Source organism: Takifugu flavidus, chromosome 3 (genome assembly GCF_003711565.1).
Source record: "Takifugu flavidus isolate HTHZ2018 chromosome 3, ASM371156v2, whole genome shotgun sequence".
NCBI lineage: Eukaryota > Metazoa > Chordata > Actinopteri > Tetraodontiformes > Tetraodontidae > Takifugu > Takifugu flavidus.
In genome coordinates, this window is record NC_079522.1 from 10,734,562 (window position 1) to 10,756,690 (window position 22,129).

The window sequence follows — 22,129 nt, forward strand, 5'->3', positions numbered from 1 at the left end:
GTGCGTCTAAAAGAAGGAAATTAGACTGCCTCATTATTCAAATTGGCTCGGAGGAGAAACGCAGCGCTCGCCTCGTTTACGCCTCGACACAGAGCGAGGGAAGGAGGGATCTGTCACACTCTTCCAGCCTCTCCCGCTCTCCCCTCCTCCATCTCCTCGTTCTGTCATTCACCATCCTTTTGTCCTCTCCTGCTCTCGCCTGCTTCCTCTCTTCCTCCTGTCACTCCATCCTCCCTCTCTTTTTTTCTTCCTCCACTCCTCCCTCATCACGTAGCCCTTCCCTTCTTCCTCGCGCTTCAATCTGTCAGGCCCTCCTCCCCCTCGTTCTCTCGTTCTCAAATTACATCCTTGTTGCTGCCTCGTTTCTCATCCCGTCGCCGGGGGCTGTCGCCCAGGACCGGCGAGGGTGCTAAACGATTTCCCACCATGCATCACTCCTGTCGCACACTCACACAGTAAATTTCAGCTTTCTTCACGCTGTTGGAGTCTCCAGTTGACTTGTTGATGAACGAACAAGGACCCGTTAAAGCGATAAATACATATTTGTTAAATTGAGGCGGTAAATTTTTGGAGCCTAAATTAGCAGATATTGCCAGTTCATCAACTTCTTACCACCATTTTTTCTGGCTCGGTAAATGCGATAAAACATGCGTGATGAAAGTAAATCTAACATGTAATCATCAACACGGGCGGCGCCAACATAGCTGCGGATGCTTTGTTAACCTGATGATGTTTACTTGATTATCCTCGATATTTGTCCCCTCATTATGAAGGAATTGCCTGTATTAGCAGGATAAAAAAAAATCAATGTGGCAACATATTGCCCTCTTGGGAGGTGTGGCACAAGAATTGATTAGCTTTTGGAACATCAATCTTTATTTCGTAGAAGAACGTGCTCCAAACGGATTTCCATGCTATTTTCGCCGACAGTCCAACAATCGTCAAAACCCCAAATGTCCACCAGGGGGCAGTCAATACTTGAATGAGGGACACTGAGAAATCACCCGACAATATAAATTTTCATACTTTTTGAGTGACATCAAACAAAGAAGACATTCGTCAACCGATTAACGCTCTAAGCTAAGTGGGGCATCTTAGCCTCACGCCAACAGTGGTCTCTTTCTTGATCTCCAAATTTAGCCTTACGCGTTTTCCCATCGCCATCATTTTTAGCAACTTTCTTGATTCTCCGATAGATGTCAAAAGGATAACGCACTGAGGCGGGAGATGTTTTTAGTCGCCACTAAGCAAGACTGAGGCACCTCAAGGCGTCCACAACAAAAACTGGCCAATTGTTCTTTCAACATCAAGAAGTCGGAGGTTTAAAACGCCGGTGAGTCTCAACGGGCTCTCTCTTGTTTCTTTGTCATGCTCTGCGTGATCCTTTACCTCTCTTCTGTTTAACATCTCTGCTGACAATGATTTAACATCACATCTCATTCAATTGCGCATTCAACGAAAGAGCGAGAAACCACAGTGGAGAGACGGAAGACATCAGAGGAGGAGGAAAGCGGAGGGAGACGGGATCGGGGGATGACCGATGAAACGAAAGAAAATAAAAGGATGCAAGGGAAAGAAGCAATGCAGGCTAACAGATGTCTACAGGGTCACATAAATCACACATTTCCTGCCTGACAAATTGATCGCTCCTTGCAAATCTCCCCCAGTACACCTCCAGACTGGGCGTAAGTGTGTGTGAGTGGGTGTGTACGTATGCGTGCATGCACACACATGGGTTGAGACAGAACAAGAAAAGACAGAAAGCTCAAGAAAAAGGACACTTAGGACAAAGTAAATTTGGCTTCAATTCGTGAATATTAATCTGAAACACCTCTATAGCACAACAGTGTTACTGCTATGGCAATAAAATAATATACAAAATGAAAAAGGAGGGTTTCATGCTAACAATTAGCCTTTATTTTTATTGCGTTCTTTAATCACATCAGATGAAGCGACACCTGTGGTTTTGGCCTACATGGTTGCCTCCCTCTCATTAGCACCAATGCAACTATATTAGCAATTCCTATTGGCTAAATAAAAATGATGATTTGATTTATTGTTCACACTTAAATGTACTCAGCTACTTCTCACATTCGGTGACAAAATCATTTATTGGACTATTTGCTGACAGGAGAAAGCACCATCTGCCTTTCCAATCATCTGTACCCTCAGTGACTGGTGTGTGTGTGTGTACCAGTGTGTGCATGTGTGTACAACTAAGGATTGAAGATGAAGGCAGTAGCGATGTGACAGGTGAATAATCAGAGCCGTCGCAGCTACACACCTGAGGAGCAGCGATGAACATCTCAAACAACCGTCGTTGTCTGTCTACCCCTCACACACACACACACACACACACACACACACACACACACAGAGAGACTCTGAACTTACCACAATAACCCTGAACTTAACACAGTAAACCTCGACCACATGAATGAGACCCTGAACGCACCACAGCTCATTATCATACAGCACAAACAGGCTAGTTGAGCTCCAAATCACAGAACAGCACAAGTTGCCCAAGTGCACGTCAGTGACACAAGCGTTGTAGAGCAACAACCAATAATTCTGTTCATCAATCGGTGTCTGGATAACAATGCACCAGAGAGATGAGACCTGTACCAAACTGAACTGGACTCCATAATCTGTGTGGCCCGGTAACCATAGCGATTAAGTGACCAAAAGACCTAAAGGCTGTGGACCAGAACACAAGGTCTCATTGACTTCAAGCGCAATATAGAAACAGACAGATTATTATTATTAGTAGTATTATTAGTATTATTATTATTATTATTATTATTGTTGTTGTTGTTGTTGTTCTCTCTCTCTCTCACACACACACACTGATCAAAGCTCCTTGGCTTTGATGTTTGATGGACCAAGGTCAACATCCCTGGATTCCAGAACAGCTCTAAAACACAATCGGCTCTTTCTCGGAACGATTGTAAACCATTGAAATCCGTCCCGGTTTAAGTCCTTTTGTTCACAGACAGACATTCATGCCAGTCGAGGTACGTACCTCTTTTTCCCCGCGGTTTTCCCTCCTGACGTCATCGTGGACACCCAGCAGAGCCAGTTTCTTTATGTCCTACTGGAACCAGTCTATGGATATTCCAGTGGGCCCAGTCCAGTCTCAACTGTGATGTCTGCTTGACAATAATAAGTTATTTAAGAATCAGAAGCTACCAATTCCACATTTTTAGCATTAACCTTGAACCAAAAGTTTGTTAGATTTGGGTCACGTTGGTGGGCCGTGCATTCAAACTGTGGCTGAGGCAGGCGTGACAGCGTCCTGAGCACCATTATATTAAACCCATCCATTATTGTAATAACAGATGGGTAATAATATCTGGGGAAAAAAGCTGAAACATCAATTACACCAGATCTGAGAATTTTATCTTAACACAAGCATTTGCCTTTTCTAGAAAGCAAACATCTCTTAAATGGCATCATATTGTTTAAGTTAATGAAGATTATTCCTTTGAGAAAAATTAATTGTACCGGTATATATTATTAGGAATATTGTTTTCGGTTGCCACACTGTTGCTGACCCTTGACCTTTAACAACACGTGATTCTTCCACAAGCAAATATGAAAAGTGTGTGTGTGTGTGTGCGCGAGTGTGTGTGTTTTAATTATTCTGGGTCTAACCTTGTCAACCTCTAATTGGCAGACACAGGCGCACGGGGACGTAAACCACGTGTGCGTGTCAGTGGCGGTACCACAGCGCCTCCTGCTGGCCATGTCGATGCCCTGCAGTTTGTTTATATAAACGCGAATGAAATAACGGTAAAGGTCTGAAATTAACCATCATTTAAAGTTAATTTTTTTTTTTTTTTAAACACCTGTTAAATGTTAAATTGAATAAACGTATCATTGTCAGACAATATTTAGGTCCAAAACTTTGTGTCAAGTCGAGAAAACAAAAAAAACAAACAGAAAAACGCAGAGATCTTGCAGCTGTCTCTCGTCGACAGCAGAGCTCACATGAGTTCTGAGCTGAGCTTTTTTGTGTTTCCATGGGAATTTTTGGATGAGCAAAACTCAGAATTTAGATTTACACATAAAAACTGAACAAAATAATTATTTTTAGGTGCTCTGTGTGATTTTGCATGGTTTTAGCACAATTTGATTTTCGTCTCAAATTGATGGCATCCCCCTTTGACCCGCTAGCTTCCTGCCTTTTGAACACTGTAAAAAGTCTGGTCTCTGGAGACAACAAGGGTTCGTAAATGTCAAAAGAAGGAAACAAAAAAAAAAGCTTGCTCTGTTTTGTTAGTATTTAGTTTAAAGGAAGGCACATCATGTAAGTTCACATCGTGCACCCTGGAGCAGGGCAGCCAAATGTTCCCACAATCTCATCTGACTGCAGGAGGGAACAGCTACTGCAGCTTCTCACGTGCAAGATGAGGAAACAAACATTGCATGACCTGAAAGGAAGTGAAACTAAATCAGCTTTATTGGAGAATATATGCCTGTTGATGGAAAACAGGTTCCTGAGAACATAAGCAACTTAAGTAAGGACAGCAAATGTGAGCCAATCAGAACTTTTTCAACAAGCTCGGAGTTCTGCTGATGCTTTTGATGCTACAGGCACTTCCTGTTTACAGCTGATGGTTATATTATTCCCATCAAGGCTGACTGGCTGGGACACGTGTGATGCTTTGGGACTTCACCAGTAATCAGATGTGCAGCCTGTCCGTAAACATGATGATCATGTATCCTGAAGCAGTTAGCGCACGCTTGCAGCATGCACACAGCTCATGGTGTTAGCTTTAGCCCAACTGTGTGCATGCAGTATCAGGTATCTGATAAACCCCTTGCTCAGGCCACACACACACACACACACACACACACACACACACACACACACACACACACACACACACACACACACAAAAACGACCTTTAAGTTCTTCAACAGACAGCTGTAAGTAGAAAAACAAACAGCCACTGGTACATTTTGGATGTTTAACCAATCAAAAAATCTTTAATCTCTGGAAACTCAAAATATCCAGTCAGAATTCCATGGAGCAAAAGCACTTTCCTAGATGGAACCCACCCAGATAACATGAAATCGATCCCATCTGCATGCTCCAGCCATCAGAAAAGTCAATAAAAGGTTTATTTTTACATCTTTGGGTTCATTTTCAGAATGTTTGAACACCAACTTTTAGTGACTTTATCCGGGATCCTACACACGGAGATAAAACCCAGGGTTGCAGCGCCGACTGGCGTGAAAACCCAAATTTGGATTTTATTTTTAAAGCTGAAAGTGAAAAGAAAGAGGAGGCATTGCTGTTTTAAGATTAGTGTCTTGTCTTAAATTAGCTTTGCCGCAGCCCGGACTGGTGGCCCGTTTGGTCCTGCAGCCTCACAGCAACTGCTGAACAGAAAACGGGGTTGCCGGGGGAAACCGCCAGCGTCCCCATGGAGTTCTTATCATCACGTTGGTGTAAACCTAGGTTGAGCAACAGCGGGTTTGTTTGTGCTCACAGAACAAAATCCTTCTATTTTTAACCAGACAACAGACTTTTATACTTCTGTAAATGATTGTGGGAGTATTTGATCCGCTCAGGTGTTCGGTGTCAGTATTATGGGATGGACGGCCCTGACGAATCAATACGTTCGACAGGTTTAAATGAAAGCCACTTGGCTGCTATCTGTTCTTCTCCAAACACGTTTGTTCACACAAGAAAACGGCGCGTGGAGAAACTTGCCCGGGGCCGTTTCTCCATCTTTGTGTCAAAGATAAACGCACCAAAACAAGTTGTGAACTCGACGACTCAGCAGAGTTCAACATTCTGGAAACCTGCTTGAGGTCATTCTTCTAGTTGTGATGTGAGAAACTGTCACAGACCAACAAAGAGAAGCTTCATCCCTCATTCTACACAGGAAATATTCAATGATGACGTGCACAAAGATGTTTAGGTTCATTTTTTTTTTTTTTACTCATAACAGTGAACTTTACAAAACGAGGCAGTTTACATTTTCCAAACCCACCACACTGGTTTTGACATTTGAACCGAGAGAAAAGTTTTATTTGAAAGATTGTTTCCCCCTGAGGGTTAAAAGCATCAGCACCCAAACTGCCAGGAGCAAACGTGTTGGTTCTGTACGTTTGGACCCGCGTGGGAAATTCTTATCATGCTGCTGGATTTTTACCTCAAGGTTTCATCGATATATTTATATTTGCACGCAGGTTGGAGGGTTCACCCTTTAAAAAAAAAAAAAAAAACCCTTTTTCCCCCCCAAAAGTCTCATTTGAACACGTTCAGAAATGAACAGCAGAAAACAGGACAAAGAAAATCAAACATCCTCAGCATCACAATTTTCCTTTTACCTCTTTAGCTTATTATATAAATTGTATTTTTTTTTTGGTTTTGTTTATTTTCTATCAGGTCTGACAAACTTGTAAAAATTATTTGGAAGCTTTACTCCAGCTGTTCTCGTATCGGACAACAACTTCTTGCATTTGGAAAACCTGCCACGGGATGAGATACGTTCAGTTTATTGTGCCTATAAAGGACTGATGATCCGGCGTCCCTCAGGGTCCACCTCTAGTTCATCTATCAACAATCAATGTATCATCAAATCCTAAATGATCAACGCACAGCTGATTTATTCCAACTTTTTACATTTGGTGAAATAAATGTTTTGCATGAAATTGAATAATTCCACAAACTGTCTGATTAAGTTTCGGCTGTTCAGGGTGAAAAACCATCTATAAATCAATCAACCAAACCTTGGACATGGCTTAAAACTGAACGGACAAACTGAGACAGAGCTTTTTCTGATATGAGCGAAAGTATTCGTCAGTTCCTGCAGCCGATCTCTTCTTTGTAGCGGGTCGTCAGTGTGTTGGCCTTTCTCGTGAGTTTGGACAGAACCGCGTGGAGTCCGTTCAGGTGGAAGTGAAGCTGCTTCTCCAGATCATCGTCCTCTGCCTCTGGCCTGGACGCCTTGGTGTCCCCCCCGTTCTCCTTCCGTCGCTCCTCAGCCTGCAGGACGCCCCACTCAATGTCGTTGCGGATGGACTTGAGCAAAACATACGAGCTGTACATGTCCCCATCCGGGTGAAAATACGCCGTGTTGTTGCCGTTAGCGCTCTTGACATCCTGCGTGTCTTCCAATGGGACATCCCTGAGCATGCTGGGCACCATCACGGTCTGGTCCATGTTGTTGACAGCGAAAATGAAGCGGTTCATGGCGTTGAAGAGGGACTTCTTCTGATTGTAGGATTCAGATATTTGCATCATGGCGTGCGATGAGCTGCAAAGTATTTCGTTACGTCTGTCACAGCTGAAGCCAAACTTAGCTCCGTAATAGTCTTGAGAGGATTATTATGTGACCACAGCCATGTCCTCGCTCAGGCATTAACAGGGTTCTGAGCTCCAGGTGGCGGTCCAGGTTAAACTAATGCAATCAGGGCGAGAGATCTCTGATGAAAACGTCTGTAGTTTTAACCTGAAGGCTTCTCTCTGGGTCTGAGGAGGGAGGGCGGCTCCTGCTGCAGGTCATCAGCCTGGTTCTCCACCTCCTGAGCTCGGATAGCACCTAAAATCACAACGTGCAGGAAAAGAGACATCTTGCCGTCATGCTCATAGCTCCAACAGGACCAAAAAACACTGACTTTGACTCATGAGCTGCATCCTCACACAGCAAAGCCAGAAAAACAACAATCAGGAAGTGTTTTGAGGTGTTTCCAGCTAGCACCAGCAGGCTAAAATCCACCTTAAAACAACGAGCGCAAGCACTGAGGCTGCTGGGAGTACGGAGACTGCATCCATGCGATCTCAGGTCCTTTATTGCAACAACAGTTTCACATTGGTTGCAATAAAATGTCTGAATTTGTGGAAGCTCGCACTTACTATTAGCTTTTAAGCTAACAGCCGGGCTGTTTCACGAGGAGGATGCGACGCACGTTTGGACTCTTGCGCTCCGATTTTCTCCAAAAAGGAAACAATTAACAGTCATAAAACAGCACGTTTGAGAGCAGAACTTAACAAACCGTGGATTGTAGCCGGGATAAAACCCCGTTCTCCCGTTTATCGTTGACCCAACAAAAGCTAAAACAGAGGGAAATTACAACGCTGCTTCTATACGACGTTGAGACCGAAAGTAGCTTGAGAAATCGGGACATCTGTGAAGTTTAAACGGCGATCGTTAACTTACAATCTGAAGGAATTAAACTAAAACGCAAAGAAAGCGCAGCCGAGACCAAACGGTTATTGTTCCCGCTGTCGCTGAGCCAGCTGCGGGTACCATGAGCTGCGCTACCCGCTCATCCCAACCGAGACGGTCAGGGACCTCACCGTCTGTCCGCCGGGGTGGAGGAGCTGCTTCAGCCCGTTAAAGTGTTCGGAGAACCTCGGCTCGGCTGCAGATTTGACGGTACCAGGAACACGAAGCAGAAGGATGTTGGCTTAGGGGCGGGGCGGAGACTGTCAAACAGTCCGAGCCAGCCAATCACTGGCCGGAATGACCTCATGACATTCTTAACCCCGCCCACATCTCCCAGGACGCATTTCCTCCCTCAGTGGGAGGAGAAAACAGCAAATTAATCAAATCTGAAAAAAATATGTGGGTTTTAGTTTCACTTCTGGTACACTTTGATGTATTTCCTGAGCAACTACTAAGAAACTTTCATGTAATGTTTATTATCATTTGATTTCTGAGAGTCTTGACTTTTCAATACTGTTTAAATGTCATTTATTGTATTTGTTCTAATTATAAATCAAAATACGACAGTTTACACAGAGCAAAAGTTGTGTGTCGACAAATTTCCGACAGGCGATGACAGCAATCTTTTCTCTGCTTTATGAAATGTCGCCCTCTCTCGGTTGTTTGTCCTCATTACATTTTAGTTACGATGTATGAAAACTTTTGTTTTTTAAAATGTTTTCACAAAAAAATAAACAAAAAAACAAAGAGAGGTCAGAGGGCGCTGAAGGATTTTAAAAAATGTTCAGGAGTAAAATGCTGAATCGTTCCAGGTTGTCGCAGTGAGATGAAGCTTTCTTGTTTTCCTGAAAAAGAAAAATGAACGATGAAAACAAATAAGTGTGTGTGTGTGTGTGTGTGTGTGTGTGTGTGTGTGTGTGTGTGTGTGTGTTTGTGTGTTTTACCTGTCAAACCATTTCATACTGGTTGGCGTGGATCAAGCGAGACAAACAGCAGGCCAGTGACATTCCTATCAGCTGAAATGTGACACTCATGTTTAAAGAGAAGAGGAACTAAAACTGAATTCAGTGAAATCTGATGTTTTTAGATCACTTTTCCTGCAATAAAATCTGTTTTTACCAAGCATACTTGTTTCTGTCCTCCTGGTTTATCCCTCACAAATAAAACAGTTCCTGAACTGAATCACGGAGGAGGAATTTTTCTGACTGAAATAAAGCATTTAGAATGTTTTGTACCTGAGAGAAAGCGATACCAAAAGTAATTCCGGCAACAATTCCCATGTTCCTCTCGATGAAGGACGTCACCAGCTCATAGCAGCCCTGCAGGCATTAAGAACCCACTCATATGTTGAAATCATCACAGTTGTAATAATGACCAAAGTGAACATCCAATCACAGAAGCTATGCTGAGTTTAAAATTCGAACATAACAGTTACAGTGAGTCATAATGTGTGACCTGTTTGTGGACTTTACGAGCTGCCAGAGTTGAGTTCTTCAGGTCAGCGAAGCTGCAGTCGGAGAGGCTAATGCAGCAGCTAGCAGGAATCCCACTGGCTGGAAAATGCACACTGTTGAACCAGCTGGTGTAGTTCTGAACCCCACAGCAGCGTAACTACGACACAAACACCAACACTGAGCAGGCTGCAAAGGCCAGTTTAACCCTAAATAATCCTGAAAGATCAGGAAAATCTAAAATCCTCGAGGTTGCTTATGATGTAAATGTCCTGATTAAAATATAATGGGCCAAGAATAGAACCCTGAGGAATGCCACATATTAACTGCGAGACAGAAATTCAATAAATGAAAGTTCAGTAAAGTAGTTAGGTTAAGTAGTTAAATCACAAACTCCAACGTAATCCAGGGGTTTTAATCAAAATCAATCAAATCATCTGTTTTAAACTAAGGAAGGGGCCGACACGAACTCTGCGCTGGATGCCGTCCACAGCCAGACTCCTGTCATCAAGTCCGTCGTAGCTCATCACCGCCTCATTGTACGTCATGAGGAAGGTCCCTTTAATCTGAACACACACCGACGGGCATGAATGCAGCGTGTTGTCAAGGCGACAGTGCTGTGTATTTCTTTTTGCTGTTTTTTTCTGCGTCACCTCGTGACGAAAAATGAACCCAGAGATTCCGGCGATGAGTTCCGTCATGAAGACCAGAGCCAGAAACACGGCGTACTGCAGAGAATAAAGAGTCGGATATCAGTCACCTCCTCGAGCGCACCTGTTGCTGAAATCATGGAAACGCACCAGTTTCAACATCCAGGGTCGACCTTTGCAGGTGGCGAAACACCCAAAGAGTCCAAACAGAACGATGGCCACGCCGGTACCGATGAGGACATATGGGCCGTTGGAGGGGCTGTTGGAAATCAACAGCATGTAGGGGCCCAACATAAACTTCCACCATAAACCCACCGACAACAAGACCACACCTGTCACCTGAGAGGGGGAGGGGCTTCAGGTCAGGCTGCAGTCAGTGGCGCCGCACGCCCCCGTTGATCAAGTTCCCGTCATATTTCAGGCTTACGGTCATATTTATAGATCGTCATTATCACCTGTATGTCACAGTTTCAGCCTCCTCCTTCTCATTCCTCAGAGATCAGACAATTATCAAAACTTCCACTTCACCTCTGACCTCAGCATGTACGACATAAGAAATAGGTCCCGATAATTATCCATTCGAATAATTGTCGGGTTTGTTCTCTTTTGTCTTTAGAGGCCATTTGAGATCTTTGTCAGATTATTGAGTTAATGAAACATTCTTTTATCATCAAATATGACAGAAATGTGAGCAGAAGATGCAGAAAATCCAAATTGGAAGATCTTTAAATGTGTTGATCAACTGAAACTGTCACAAATTCAGTTTAAATGAAGATAGTTTTTTCAAAGTACATAAATCTAGATAATAATGTGCGTTTCTCACCCAAAAGACAAAAGAGTAGAGCAGCAGCACTGTTTTCAGGCAAAGGATCACTGGTTTGGATTCCATCCTCCTGGGAGCCATAATCCAACTGAACCTATCTCTTTCTCTCTCTCTCCCCCTCTCTGTGGATTTCCGAAGTCTCTCGCCCTCTTTTATATCCCGATCTTTCTGCCCCCCAGTCTAAAACTCCGTTAGCATTAAATGAAGCAACGTCTGAACTGCAAAACAGATAAAAATCCCACCAGTAATGAACAGTAGTCCAAACAGAAGATTAAAAACAGGTTTGAAGAAATGATGAAAGATGAAAAAAAAAAGACTTGCCAGCAGATCAAATTCAGCTTTGATCTCCGGACAGAAAGAAAAGAGCAAAGCTAAAATTCAGCTTTCCAGCGTGGGCAAATGCAGTTTCAATCTGAGGCCAGATGGAGGAAACATGTGACACATACTTCACACCATGACCACACAATTAACACACAGGTGGTCAGCGGACAGCCCGGCCCGCTATCACACCTCACTGCTAACCACCCACTTACCCATCAGCCATTGCCCCTGAAGCTGACTCATGCTACATCGCTGCAATATTTAGGGCCGTAGTAGTAGTATTATATTTATTTCATTATACTGCAGTGGCTAAATTAACGAGAAAAAAAGGGAAAAGTATAGCAGTAACTCTCAACATATGCTCAATATCTGAATTATATTGCCATTAATTTTAATTTAGTTTGATCATGCTAATTAGCAAATATCTGTGTAACTGGTGTGCTAACATTAATAGCCAGCTTGCTTTGTTGTTGTTGTAAATGTGTTCATGTTAGGGTTAAAATGCACTGCTCAGGTAATATTTAGTAATTTTAATAGAAAGTCCAGCACTGTGTGGCTAAAAGTTTATTTCAATATTACAACAGAATATTAGAGCACTTTGTAATGGTCAATATTCCATTTGTCAGTGATATTCATGTGAAGCTCATTTGAAAATTGCAGAATTTCTAGTACCTTCATGTAGGTTTTCTCACATTTACTACATATTAAGCTTGAACCGCCAATTGTTACAATCTGAGTTACAGCTGATGGAACCATGGTCCACATTTAGGGGGCCAGATGGTGGCTTCAACTGGTTTTGTAGTTTCAACATTTTCACAGAACATTAAAAGAGTTTTTGTTCCTCCCCACGATGATGTTCTAGACTCTGACAGACCAGGGGGTGAAGCTGCCCGGTTCTGCTGGAGGACACTGAAACAGAAGAAAAACTTTTTTAAACAGAATGTTGTGATGTCTAATGAGGTCACAGTTTATCGAGCAAGCAGATCCAGATCCAGGGCTTCGTTTCCTACCAGTTTGGTGAAATTGTCGACACAGACATTGCGGATCCTCTCAGCAGAAGCAGGACTGTCCAGGCGGAAGGGACCTTTCAGACCAGATTCCTTCCTGACAGCAGTGATGGCATCTTTAATGGCGTAGAAGATGGACGCTGCTAGGAAGAGAGGCGGCTCGCCCACCGCCTGAGGAGATATATGTTATATACATATAGCTACACATGGGTATAACCTGGCACAAGACTTATTTTTTTGTCCCAGAAGATTAATGTTTTTGTGCATTGTCCCTGATAAACAAATTCCTATCCTATCCTATGCTAGCATGTCGCGGCTATGAAGAACATCTGAAATATTTACAGCAATGATACCTTTGAAGAGAAAATGGCCTTGTCATTTGGAGCGTCCCGCAGCAGCGAGACCGTCAGATTGGTGGGAATGTCGCCAAAGGCTGGAATCTTGTATGAACCAGGACCACGAGTGAGTAGGACACCCTGAGGAGAGTAATGAAGCTCTTCCAGGGTGAAGAGACCCAGACCCTGCATGAATCCTCCCTCCACCTGCAGACAAGGACAAGACCTGATGGAGGCGCCAGATTCACAGGCTCATAAGGCGACTGATTTCCTCACTGACTGACTCACTTACCTGTCCGATGTCAATGGCTGGGTTGATGCTATGACCCACATCCATCACTATGGTGGTACTCAGATTCTAGAACACAAATATAATTTTTATTATAAAACACTCTAGACATCCTGCAGTTATCTTTATAGGATGGTGTCATCAGAATAGAAAAATATAACAAAGATGTCAAATTTATGTTAATATTTAGTAACTAACAGTGCTAAATGGCATTAAGAACCCACTAAACAACATTAATACTAACATCTAAACTAACATTGGTAAATAAAATAACCTCTACACACCTTGTGAGCTCCAGTCAGACAGTCGATCTCCACCTCTGAACAGGCCACTCCGTAGCAGAAGTAGTTAAATGCTCGGCCTGAGTTTGAATCAAAATAGTAACCGAGATCAGGAGTCCTGAAAAAAAATAACAGGCCGAGCCGTTAAACTCTGATGTGGACTTTATTATCAGCATCAGAATATCACTCACTTGTAAAACCCGTTTGCGCTCAGGTTTACTCTGTCGAAGTAGGCTGCTTTCACCTGAGGAACGAACCAGTCAATAAATACATCAGAATTACATGTTTTTGGGGCTCATTTCTTCTCCCACAAAGATAACTTTTATGTCATCCATGTGACGCTCACCCAGTTTTCCCAGGATCCTTCGGGGTTCTTACTCTTGTATGGTCCTAAACGCTTCATGAGGATCTCACATGCGTTTTGGACCGCGGCGCCGTTCAGGTCAGAGGAGGCAGAGGCGGAGGTGGCACTGGTGTTGGGGACTGTGTTGGTACTTGTCTCAGAAATGTGAATCTTTGAACAGGGAATGTCAAGAACCCGACTGGCAACCTGGAGAAACAAACACATTAAGTTCAGTTCCACATGGGAGGCCCCCTGGGGTCAGGGTCTGGGCTTTTGGTGGTGAGTTGGTGGCACCTGAACCATTTTAGTGTGGAGGCCTTGTCCCATTTCTGCCCCACCGTGGGTCAGAAGAACCGAACCATCCGTGTAGATGTGAACCAGAGCTCCAGCCTGTAGAACAAAGAGAGACCTGAAGTAAGAACCACAAGACTGGACGCATTTATGCTTGGCAGAACGCTTTGTTCAGACCTGGTTGAGGAAGAGGGCGGAGAAGGCGATGCCAAACTTTGTTGGGACGATGGCGAGGCCTCGTTTGGTCCAGCGGTTCTGCCTGACAGCAGAAATTCATTCTCATGCACCTTCTCTCCTTTCTCAAATTGTAAATGTAAACTTCACCCTTCACTGTTTTCTTCTGTTCCTTTTTACCTGTTGTAGATGTCGATGGCAGCTCGGCGTTCCTCGTATTTAGAGCGAAAGAGGCACTCATCCCAGCACCGGTCCAAAGTCACTTGATCCAGGATCTGGTTGTACGGTGTCGTATCTCCTTTCCTGTACAGGTTCAGTTGACGTATCTACAGAACCTCAGCATGGTCAGCCATAGCCCACAAACACTGGGGAGTTTGGTCACTTCCTGGTCAGACTTCCTACCTCCTCGGCTGGTTTTCCCAGCGTGTGAGCTATATCCGTTATCCAGTTCTCGGCCACCATCATGGCTTGTGGTCCCCCAAATCCCCTAAAGGCCGTGTTGGATGGCAGGTGGGTGTAGCACAGGAAACCGCGGCCACGCACATTCGGCAAATAGTAAGCGTTTTCCATGTGGAACAGAGCGCGTTCCATGATCTGACCACAGGTAGGCAGGAAATAGCATCAGGACACCTTCTGCAAACAATGTGAGCGCACGATCCAGAGATGTAAGAATGATGCTGACCGACAGGGAGAGGTCCAGGGAGTTTCCAGCGTTAGAGTAGTACGTCACATCCAGAGCCACGACCTTCCCGCTGCTGAGAAAACCCACCTGGGGTGGAAATAAATCAGAACATAGAACATGTTGAGTCAATAGTGGGAGATTACGCTGAACTTCTGTCATCTCCACTTCAGCTTGTGTCAGCACTACTTGTGCTCATCCAGCAGGGGGAAAGCTCCTACTTTGTATTTTCCATAGAAGGGGTGTCTCCCTCCAGTGATCAGCATGTCCTCGTCTCTGTCCAGCATGCACCTCACAGGCCTCTTCAACCTGGCACAAGCAAGGAAACTCTAGAACTCTGAGGAGACTCTAAAAGGAGACAATTGAGTGTCGGATATACTTGTCTGCTGCCACGGCGACAACAGTGGACAGTACAGTGGTCCGGCTCTCCTTCCCTCCAAAGCCGCCACCCATCCTCTTGACCCGGACAACCACCCTGTTGTTTGGGACACCCAAGACCTTCGCCACCAGGCACTGAAACAGAGACACGTTACCGTCAATTACCCAAGTTTCAATATGCTGATGGCTGCGTTTTGGAAGTGATTTTACCTGCGTTTCATGAGCATTCTGGGTGGAAACAAAGAGCTCCATCTCGCCGTCCTCTCCTCGGGGCACAGCCAGCGTGACATTGGACTCCAAGTAGAAATGTTCCTGACCCCCAATGTGGATTTCACCTGTCAATAACAAACCAAGATAAACAATATGTTAAAATCTGGAGGAAACTACACACAGAAATTGACAAACCTTCTATTATGTGGTCTGCTTGCTTAAATCCCACTTCCAGGTCTCCATTTTGGATGCTTCTTATTGGCTGGTAAAAGCTCTCGGCAGCGATGGCCTCCTGTGTAAATACGACAGTAAACATTTCCGAACTTGGTCATGTGACTTCCAAGAAACTTTTTTCTTTCCACATTCACACATTTTTGTGCCAGGCCAATACACAGGTGACTCACCTGGATAGTGATGATGGGTGGGAGCTCCTCATACTGGATGCTAACGGCTTTGGCAGCTCTTTGAGCGTGTAGCTGCGTGTCCGCCACCACCACACCGATGATATGACCCACACACGTTACCTGCAGACGGAAGGAGATGTCACCATCCCTAATGAGGAGTGAACAAACTCATCTGATTTCACAGAGGAAGGGAAGTAAACATGCACCTGGCGATCCGCGAAGACAGTCGCATCATGCCGAATGGGTCCTGTGGCGTTACTGCCGGGGATGTCATCGACAAACACGCAGCAGACCACGCCGGGCATCTTCTCTGCTGCAGCCGTATCTACTGAGCTGTCACAAACATATGTTGGCTGCAATAGCCATGTGTTATTGTGCGATTGTTGGGGGTGTGTCTCAGGTGTATCTCTTACAGAATGTTTGCGTGTGCTTTGCTGCTCGTGATGAGAGCCGCGTAGAGCTCGTTCTCATACAAGGGCACATCATCGCAGTAAACCGCCTCGCCTGTCGCCTGCTTCAGAGCGGAGAGGTGCATCATGGGACGGCCCACCATGTCATCCACGTTCTGCCCCTCGGGAACTGCCTAGAGAACAAGAGACATTAGCACACTTATCGAGCCTGTTTGATAATCTGGCTTTAAGTATCATATTATTTACAGGAGTGTAATATTTGTAAGAAGCAGTAATGATACTAATACACTTCTGTGTGTGCGTGCATGTGTGTGTGTGTTCGTGTGTGTTTAGAACCTGGTAGAACTGCACATTGGAGGGTGTCTCTGGGTGGTAAACTTCTGTGGCGCTCAGACAGTCTGATGGCACTTCCTCCACATTCACGCCCTGACCCATAAAAAAAAGCCAATAACATTCCCTCTCTCATAAAACAGTCCTGATAAAGTGTTGATTGTGTTGGTCATCATTTGCAAACCTGTTCTCTGAGCTTCTGCAGCACTGTCAGGTAGAACTTGTAGAACAGGCTCAGGGTCAGGGTTCGCCGGTAGGTCACCATGCCTCCCGGCGCGGATGGGTCCAGGACCATCTCCTCAGCCAACGAGGAACATGCCTCCTGTAAAAGCTCTTCTCCCCAACACCTGGACAATATTGGGACATTGTTCAATTGCTTCATCTTTCTTTGCAACCACTGTGGAATGAGCTCCTTTACCTTCCCACCAGCTTGTTTACTGTCTGCACAGCCATCACAGTGGTTGCCGCCATCCCGCCGTAGCTAAGCTTCAGGTCCTCAACGATGTTGGTACCAGGAGTAAAGGTAACAGTCATGGCAGCTGTGACGGTGCTGATGTCATCTTCCCTGCGAGGTGATTGTTTGAAGGCTGAGAAGAACTGAGTCTGAGAAAAGAGAAATGTTTACACCCAGTCAAGGCAGAAATGCACCCAGCTGGATCCTGGGTCTGTCTCAGATTTCTGCCTTCTGTAATCAGGCCAATAAATGATAAAACAGTGACTGTATCCTGGCACAAGGTCACTAAATTACACTAAATTCTGTAATAATCGTGGTCATTTACCTTTTTGCTGTAGGGGATCTCAATGGACAGCAGGACTTCCTGCGGTTTTACAATTGTCTTCCTGTAACCGGTGAAGAATCCTTCATCCATCTTAACCACCCGAGCACCGTCTGACACATAGAAAATTTAGAGAGGGTGTGTGCGCGTGTCAATGTGTGAGTGTGTACAGTATTACCCTTATCCATCAGTGTAAGTTTGCAGCCTGCTGCCATGAAAACAGGGTTGAGATCTGAGATGGGGCTGGCTGTCATGATGTTTCCACCAACAGCCTGATGACACACAAAAATAAAAATCCAGAACATTCTGGTTGCACCACACACACTCACACACACCTCTGTTTCAGTATGTAAATGAACTCACTGCTACATTGCGTATCTGCAGCCCGGCAAACCAGCGCAATTGTTCCAGGACAGCGAGGAAGACTTCAGTTTGATGAGGAGGAAGCGTCTCCACCTTGTCTTTAAGCACTGCTCCCATGTGGCTCAGAGTGCACGCCGCGCCAAACACAACACCTAAACCCAGAGAAATAATAGCTCCTGATGTTGATTCTCAGCTGTGTATTTGTGAGAGTTTGCACACAGCGACGTAGCGACAGCTGCTTGAGCAACAAAGGGAGCACTAAGGAACAAAACAGTTCTTTGATCTTAGGACGCACGCAACACCAGCTCGTCAGTGTTTCTTTTCAATAAAAATAAAAATAAAAGCAGGGATCATGTCTACCAATTTGCTACCGGTTTCCGATCCTCGGTGTTACCATGACAGCACAAAAGCTATTTGAGTTGTTGCAGCGTTAGCGACACTTACCGTCCTCAGTTTGTGTCACCATGTTGAGTTCAGGAATGTTGTTTGGTGCTAAAATAACTGGGTACACCATGTTTTTAAACTTTATTTCAATACCTGAAAGTAGACAAATCAGTAAGACAACACCAAAGTGATTGGTAGAATCTTGATCTGCATACATGTGAAAGAAAGACTGACCCACTTCGGTGTTTCCCACCACCACTCGGGCGTTCGGATGCTCCCATTTCAGCTGAAGAAATTCGTCTAAAGTGTTGGGCTGCAGCCACATGGTCCGCTCACCACGAAAACACAGAGAACCTGGCTTTTTGTTCTTTGTCAGAGACTAAAGGGAGAAAGGAGATTTAAGACCCCCACAAAGGTCAAATGCTTCTGTGGAATTGGCTTTTGCAGTCATGTGGAATCTACTTTAGTGTGACTCGTGTGGCATGAAACAAAATCATCCATGGAAGATCAGATCAGTCGTCCGGATGTGCTGCTTTGATGATATTATATGCCGATGATTTCTTCGTTTACACGACAGTTTTAAATCAAAAGACTTTAACATTTTAGGACTGGACCTTGGTGATGTCTCGATGCTCAGTGGAATTTGTTGTTTACCATTAGTTCTGGAGGGAAAATGACTTCCTGCGTGGGGTCAATTGGTGCAAAGTCATCTGCGCTGAATAAAGATGTGACTTCCTGAAAATCATAATCAACAAATCATGGTAAAACCGATGAGACGTGTATGAAAACAGGTGGTGAAAAAGTTGATGTACATCAGTGAGACTGTCCGGGCTCTTCTCGTCTCCGTTCCCATTAGCCAGACAGCAGCCGTTGCCCTGGCCCCGGCCTCCACAGCATCCGCCCTCCTGGAGGATAAAAATGGTGTTATTTGCATGTGAGGTTTGTCTTCACTTTTCAACATTTCAGACACAAAACTGCCAGTTCAGCATCAAACTGGTCAGTTTTTGTGGCTAATGACTGACCACAGTGAAAGTCTTGAACCCCTCCAGGATGGGTCTGTAGCCGGTGCAACGACACAGATTTCCTGAAACGGAAAATAAAAACACAACATTGCTTTTGTTGTAATGTGTCGTTGCCGACACTGATTAGCAGATGCCACTGTCTGGGAGTACCGTGGAAGGCCTCCTCCACCTCGGCCATTTGGGGAGTGGGGTTGTTCCTCAGCAGCGCATACATGGACATGACGATCCCCGGAGTACAGAAACCACATTGGGAGCCGTGAGCCTTCGCAATTCGCTCCTGAAACACATTTGTCACTGTCATCAGTGGCACCATGTAAACAGAATAATACACCAAGAAGCAGCTGACCAGAACGTGGAGACACATTCCTGCTGATGTTATCATCCATATTAGATATATAATAGATCTGATATAGGGATGTCCCAAACCAAAATGATCAAGATAGCTATATCACTTCATAGAAATCACCAAAGTGAAAATAAGTTTTGGTATTTATGGTGATGTCATGCTTGGTGCTAGATTACACATGTCGATAACTTTGCCTTGCACTTAATGATGCCCATCGTGTCCAGCAGTAAACATCAATCACACAATAGTGCACTAATCGCTCAACATGTAAACGGGCTGCAGTACACACAGTGAGTGTTTTACCTACTGTACAGTGAGGGGCAGCCCTGTTTCAATATCCATTAACAGTGCAGAGTGCAAGATTCAGCACCAGCTAGTTTTGACAAGAACTAGAAACCTGTCCCAACCGCCCCCCATTGCCTTTACTAAACTACGGTTACCTGTACTGGGTGGAGTTTTTTGGCCACACTGCCGATTCCCTCCACGGTTGTCACGGCAACCATGTGCAGCGAACAGACTGGTGCGAGGCAGGCGTTAACGGCATAGTGACTGGAACCGGAGTTAAAGACCATGAAGCTGATCACAGCACGTTCATGTGTCAGACGTGAAATCAGTTTCCAGTCTTGACAGGAACGAGAGGTCAGATGACAACACATGACGTGTGACGGCTCATCAGGGCACACACACATATTTTCTCTCTCTCAAACACACACACACACGCACACGTATTGGGCCATGCTTTGTCGAAGGATACAGTAGCTGTTGGGTTGGTGGAAGGTATCTGGACAGCATGACAGTGCAGGCTCCACATCCACCTTCAGCACAGCCTAACTTGGTTCCTGTTAATCCCACTGAACACACACACACACACACACACACACACACAACACACACACACACACACACACACACATCACACAATAACTATTAACAGACAATACACCTGACATCATGTGGTCAGCTAATCTGCTCCTGAGGAGTTGAGGACCGAAACATAATCACCTCCATTTGGTCTAAAACAGAAAAAATTAAGATAATTAAGGCAAGTCCGAAGTTGTGGAACTCCCTAAATAACCGACTGCAGGAGGAGGCGCGACCAACAACATGACCAAACTGGGACCCATCTGATAAATCTGACCTCAACCAGTTTATTCCCACGTGACATCCTCCAGTCTGATGTGTCAGAGCATGAGAACCAGTACAGGAACCCGTCCTTTCTCTGAAGCTCTGAGGAGATGACTGGGAATTTAGCAAGTGCTGCTCCTGTGCTGTGATGAGCTCTAAAACATGTCAGACTGTTGTTCTATAGGTGGTCCAGTCACTTTCCCAAGAACTTCGGAGATAAAGAGGAGGTAAAATATTCAGATAAGGGCCTACAGTTGGCTACTTTTCTCTTCATCTTTGCTTTGAATTCATTTTAGAAAAAAATCTGAATTGCTTTATTATTGGCATTTAAAAAATGCAGGTGAGCTCACATTTTCTCCTCAGGTATGTCAGCAAGGTCATCTCAGGATCCACATTTTTCTCAATAATCTGCAACAAAAAGGTTAAAATAAAGAAAACCTGAAGGTTTTTGTGGCTGTTCTGCTTCAGGTGGGGAATAAACTGCAGAAGTAAACCATTAACTAGGTTGGATCATTTTAAATCTGAGAAAAGTCAAGCTTGCTTTTTTTTTTCCATATGTTACATATTTGTACTGTAGATAATCATTACTGACAGTTTATTGATGACTACACACTGAAGATGAGTACCGAGTAACAACTATGGACAAATATTGACACAGTAGCAGAAGGTTTTAGAACACAAGTGTTGTCTTCACAACTCTCACATGAGTTGAAAGCGTGGAATAGTTACAATTCAGTTATTATCTTCATATATGACGTTTGGATTATTGATTTTTAAATGAGTGGGCAAAGATCTGCTGCTGGCCAACTGTACACATTTTTCTTTTTTTAATTCTCAAACTGAATTTAATCACAAACAAAACTGTGTGTAAAATTTAATCAGCACTTGAATCATGAGATTAAGATCATATCATCAAAAAAACAATTAGAAACACTGCCTTTATTTTACTGTAGAATAATTTTTACCTTCTTCCCGTTAACAAAGAAGATGAGCGGGTCGGACCCTGACCCAGAGCTGCCGCGGGTCGGTGGACTGTCGGCCATCCTGCTGCGTGTGGTGCGCCCTCCGTGCATCCTCACACATTAATGCTGAGTCCTGTAGCTGACAGGCTGGAGCCTCCGCGCAGGGGCGGGACCAGCTGCTGGATCTTAAGGAATGTTCCCATCAGAGCGGCAAAGCATCACAAAATCAGCGGATTAAAGTATTCTTAAATACTTTGATCCACAATTAATGACATAAATGACAACATAAATTGAAGGTCATTTGTACATGAAATATAAACTATATAAAAACAAGAACATGAACTGAGCCCCACCCACCAAATCTGCACCCTCAGACCACCTTTGTTTCACCAAAGGCAGTAATCAGATTACTGTTAATAGATATACTTTGATCCATATTCACAAGTGCTCTCACAGGCGGCTTGAAGTTAAAAACACTAGCTTATCATCAGCCAGCTCGATTTCTTCCTCACTAAGAAGTAAACGTCAGCGGTGCATAAAGGACATGGATATACTGTTCATCACACATGAAGAGGCCATTTTAAGATA

At 44.4% G+C, this 22,129-nt stretch overlaps 3 protein-coding genes across 5 annotated transcripts; all 3 read right to left on the reverse strand.

Annotated features, from left to right (window-relative positions):
* Positions 1–5,929: 5,929 nt before the first annotated feature.
* Positions 5,930–8,467, reverse strand: LOC130523036 (mid1-interacting protein 1-B-like). 2 transcript variants are annotated; one of them, XM_057027980.1, is made up of 2 exons: positions 8,319–8,467; positions 5,930–7,560 (listed from the first exon to the last, which is right to left on the reverse strand). In XM_057027980.1, the coding sequence occupies exon 2, from the start codon at positions 7,260–7,262 to the stop codon at positions 6,819–6,821; it is 444 nt and encodes a 147-aa protein (XP_056883960.1). In that variant the 5' UTR covers positions 7,263–7,560; positions 8,319–8,467; the 3' UTR covers positions 5,930–6,818. The 2 variants fall into 2 exon arrangements, with proteins under 2 accessions (XP_056883960.1, XP_056883961.1); XM_057027981.1 differs by lacking the exon at positions 8,319–8,467 and adding an exon at positions 8,179–8,292.
* A 224-nt stretch (positions 8,468–8,691) lies between these two features.
* Positions 8,692–11,565, reverse strand: LOC130523031 (tetraspanin-7-like). Its single transcript, XM_057027973.1, has 8 exons — positions 11,112–11,565; positions 10,439–10,627; positions 10,292–10,366; positions 10,109–10,204; positions 9,643–9,798; positions 9,423–9,506; positions 9,132–9,203; positions 8,692–9,032 (listed from the first exon to the last, which is right to left on the reverse strand). Exons 1-7 carry the CDS (start codon positions 11,190–11,192, stop codon positions 9,135–9,137), a joined length of 750 nt encoding a protein of 249 aa, XP_056883953.1. The 5' UTR covers positions 11,193–11,565; the 3' UTR covers positions 8,692–9,032; positions 9,132–9,134.
* A 416-nt stretch (positions 11,566–11,981) lies between these two features.
* On the reverse strand, positions 11,982–21,672 carry xdh (xanthine dehydrogenase). 2 transcript variants are annotated; one of them, XM_057027948.1, is made up of 35 exons: positions 21,545–21,672; positions 20,930–20,987; positions 20,209–20,305; positions 19,895–20,003; positions 19,259–19,385; positions 19,109–19,170; positions 18,899–18,991; positions 18,741–18,821; positions 18,321–18,465; positions 18,147–18,239; positions 17,703–17,854; positions 17,518–17,611; positions 17,343–17,452; positions 16,982–17,166; positions 16,748–16,910; positions 16,570–16,659; positions 16,237–16,406; positions 16,030–16,156; positions 15,824–15,943; positions 15,615–15,711; positions 15,420–15,544; positions 15,211–15,344; positions 15,053–15,140; positions 14,835–14,921; positions 14,555–14,746; positions 14,333–14,478; positions 14,156–14,237; positions 13,982–14,077; positions 13,691–13,894; positions 13,536–13,588; positions 13,348–13,462; positions 13,067–13,132; positions 12,793–12,981; positions 12,443–12,610; positions 11,982–12,341 (listed from the first exon to the last, which is right to left on the reverse strand). In XM_057027948.1, the coding sequence occupies exons 1-35, from the start codon at positions 21,650–21,652 to the stop codon at positions 12,291–12,293; spliced, it is 4,077 nt and encodes a 1,358-aa protein (XP_056883928.1). In that variant the 5' UTR covers positions 21,653–21,672; the 3' UTR covers positions 11,982–12,290. The 2 variants fall into 2 exon arrangements, with proteins under 2 accessions (XP_056883928.1, XP_056883929.1); XM_057027949.1 differs by having other exon boundaries at positions 12,398–12,610.
* Positions 21,673–22,129: the final 457 nt, after the last annotated feature.

Coding starts and splice junctions, on each gene's coding strand:
- LOC130523036 (XM_057027980.1), bottom strand. CDS start 7,262: ATGATGCAAATATCTGAATCCTACAATCAGAAGAAGTCCCTCTTCAAC.
- LOC130523031 (XM_057027973.1), bottom strand. CDS start 11,192: ATGGCTCCCAGGAGGATGGAATCCAAACCAGTGATCCTTTGCCTGAAA. Junction 9,799..10,108: donor TGGACGGCATCCAGCGCAGA/GTTCGTGTCGGC, acceptor TTTGTGTCGTAG/TTACGCTGCTGTGGGGTTCA. Junction 9,204..9,422: donor TTGGTATCGCTTTCTCTCAG/GTACAAAACATT, acceptor GTCACATTTCAG/CTGATAGGAATGTCACTGGC.
- xdh (XM_057027948.1), bottom strand. CDS start 21,652: ATGCACGGAGGGCGCACCACACGCAGCAGGATGGCCGACAGTCCACCG. Junction 17,612..17,702: donor TGCAGATACGCAATGTAGCA/GTGAGTTCATTT, acceptor GTGTGTCATCAG/GCTGTTGGTGGAAACATCAT. Junction 13,895..13,981: donor TCCACACTAAAATGGTTCAG/GTGCCACCAACT, acceptor TTGTTTCTCCAG/GTTGCCAGTCGGGTTCTTGA.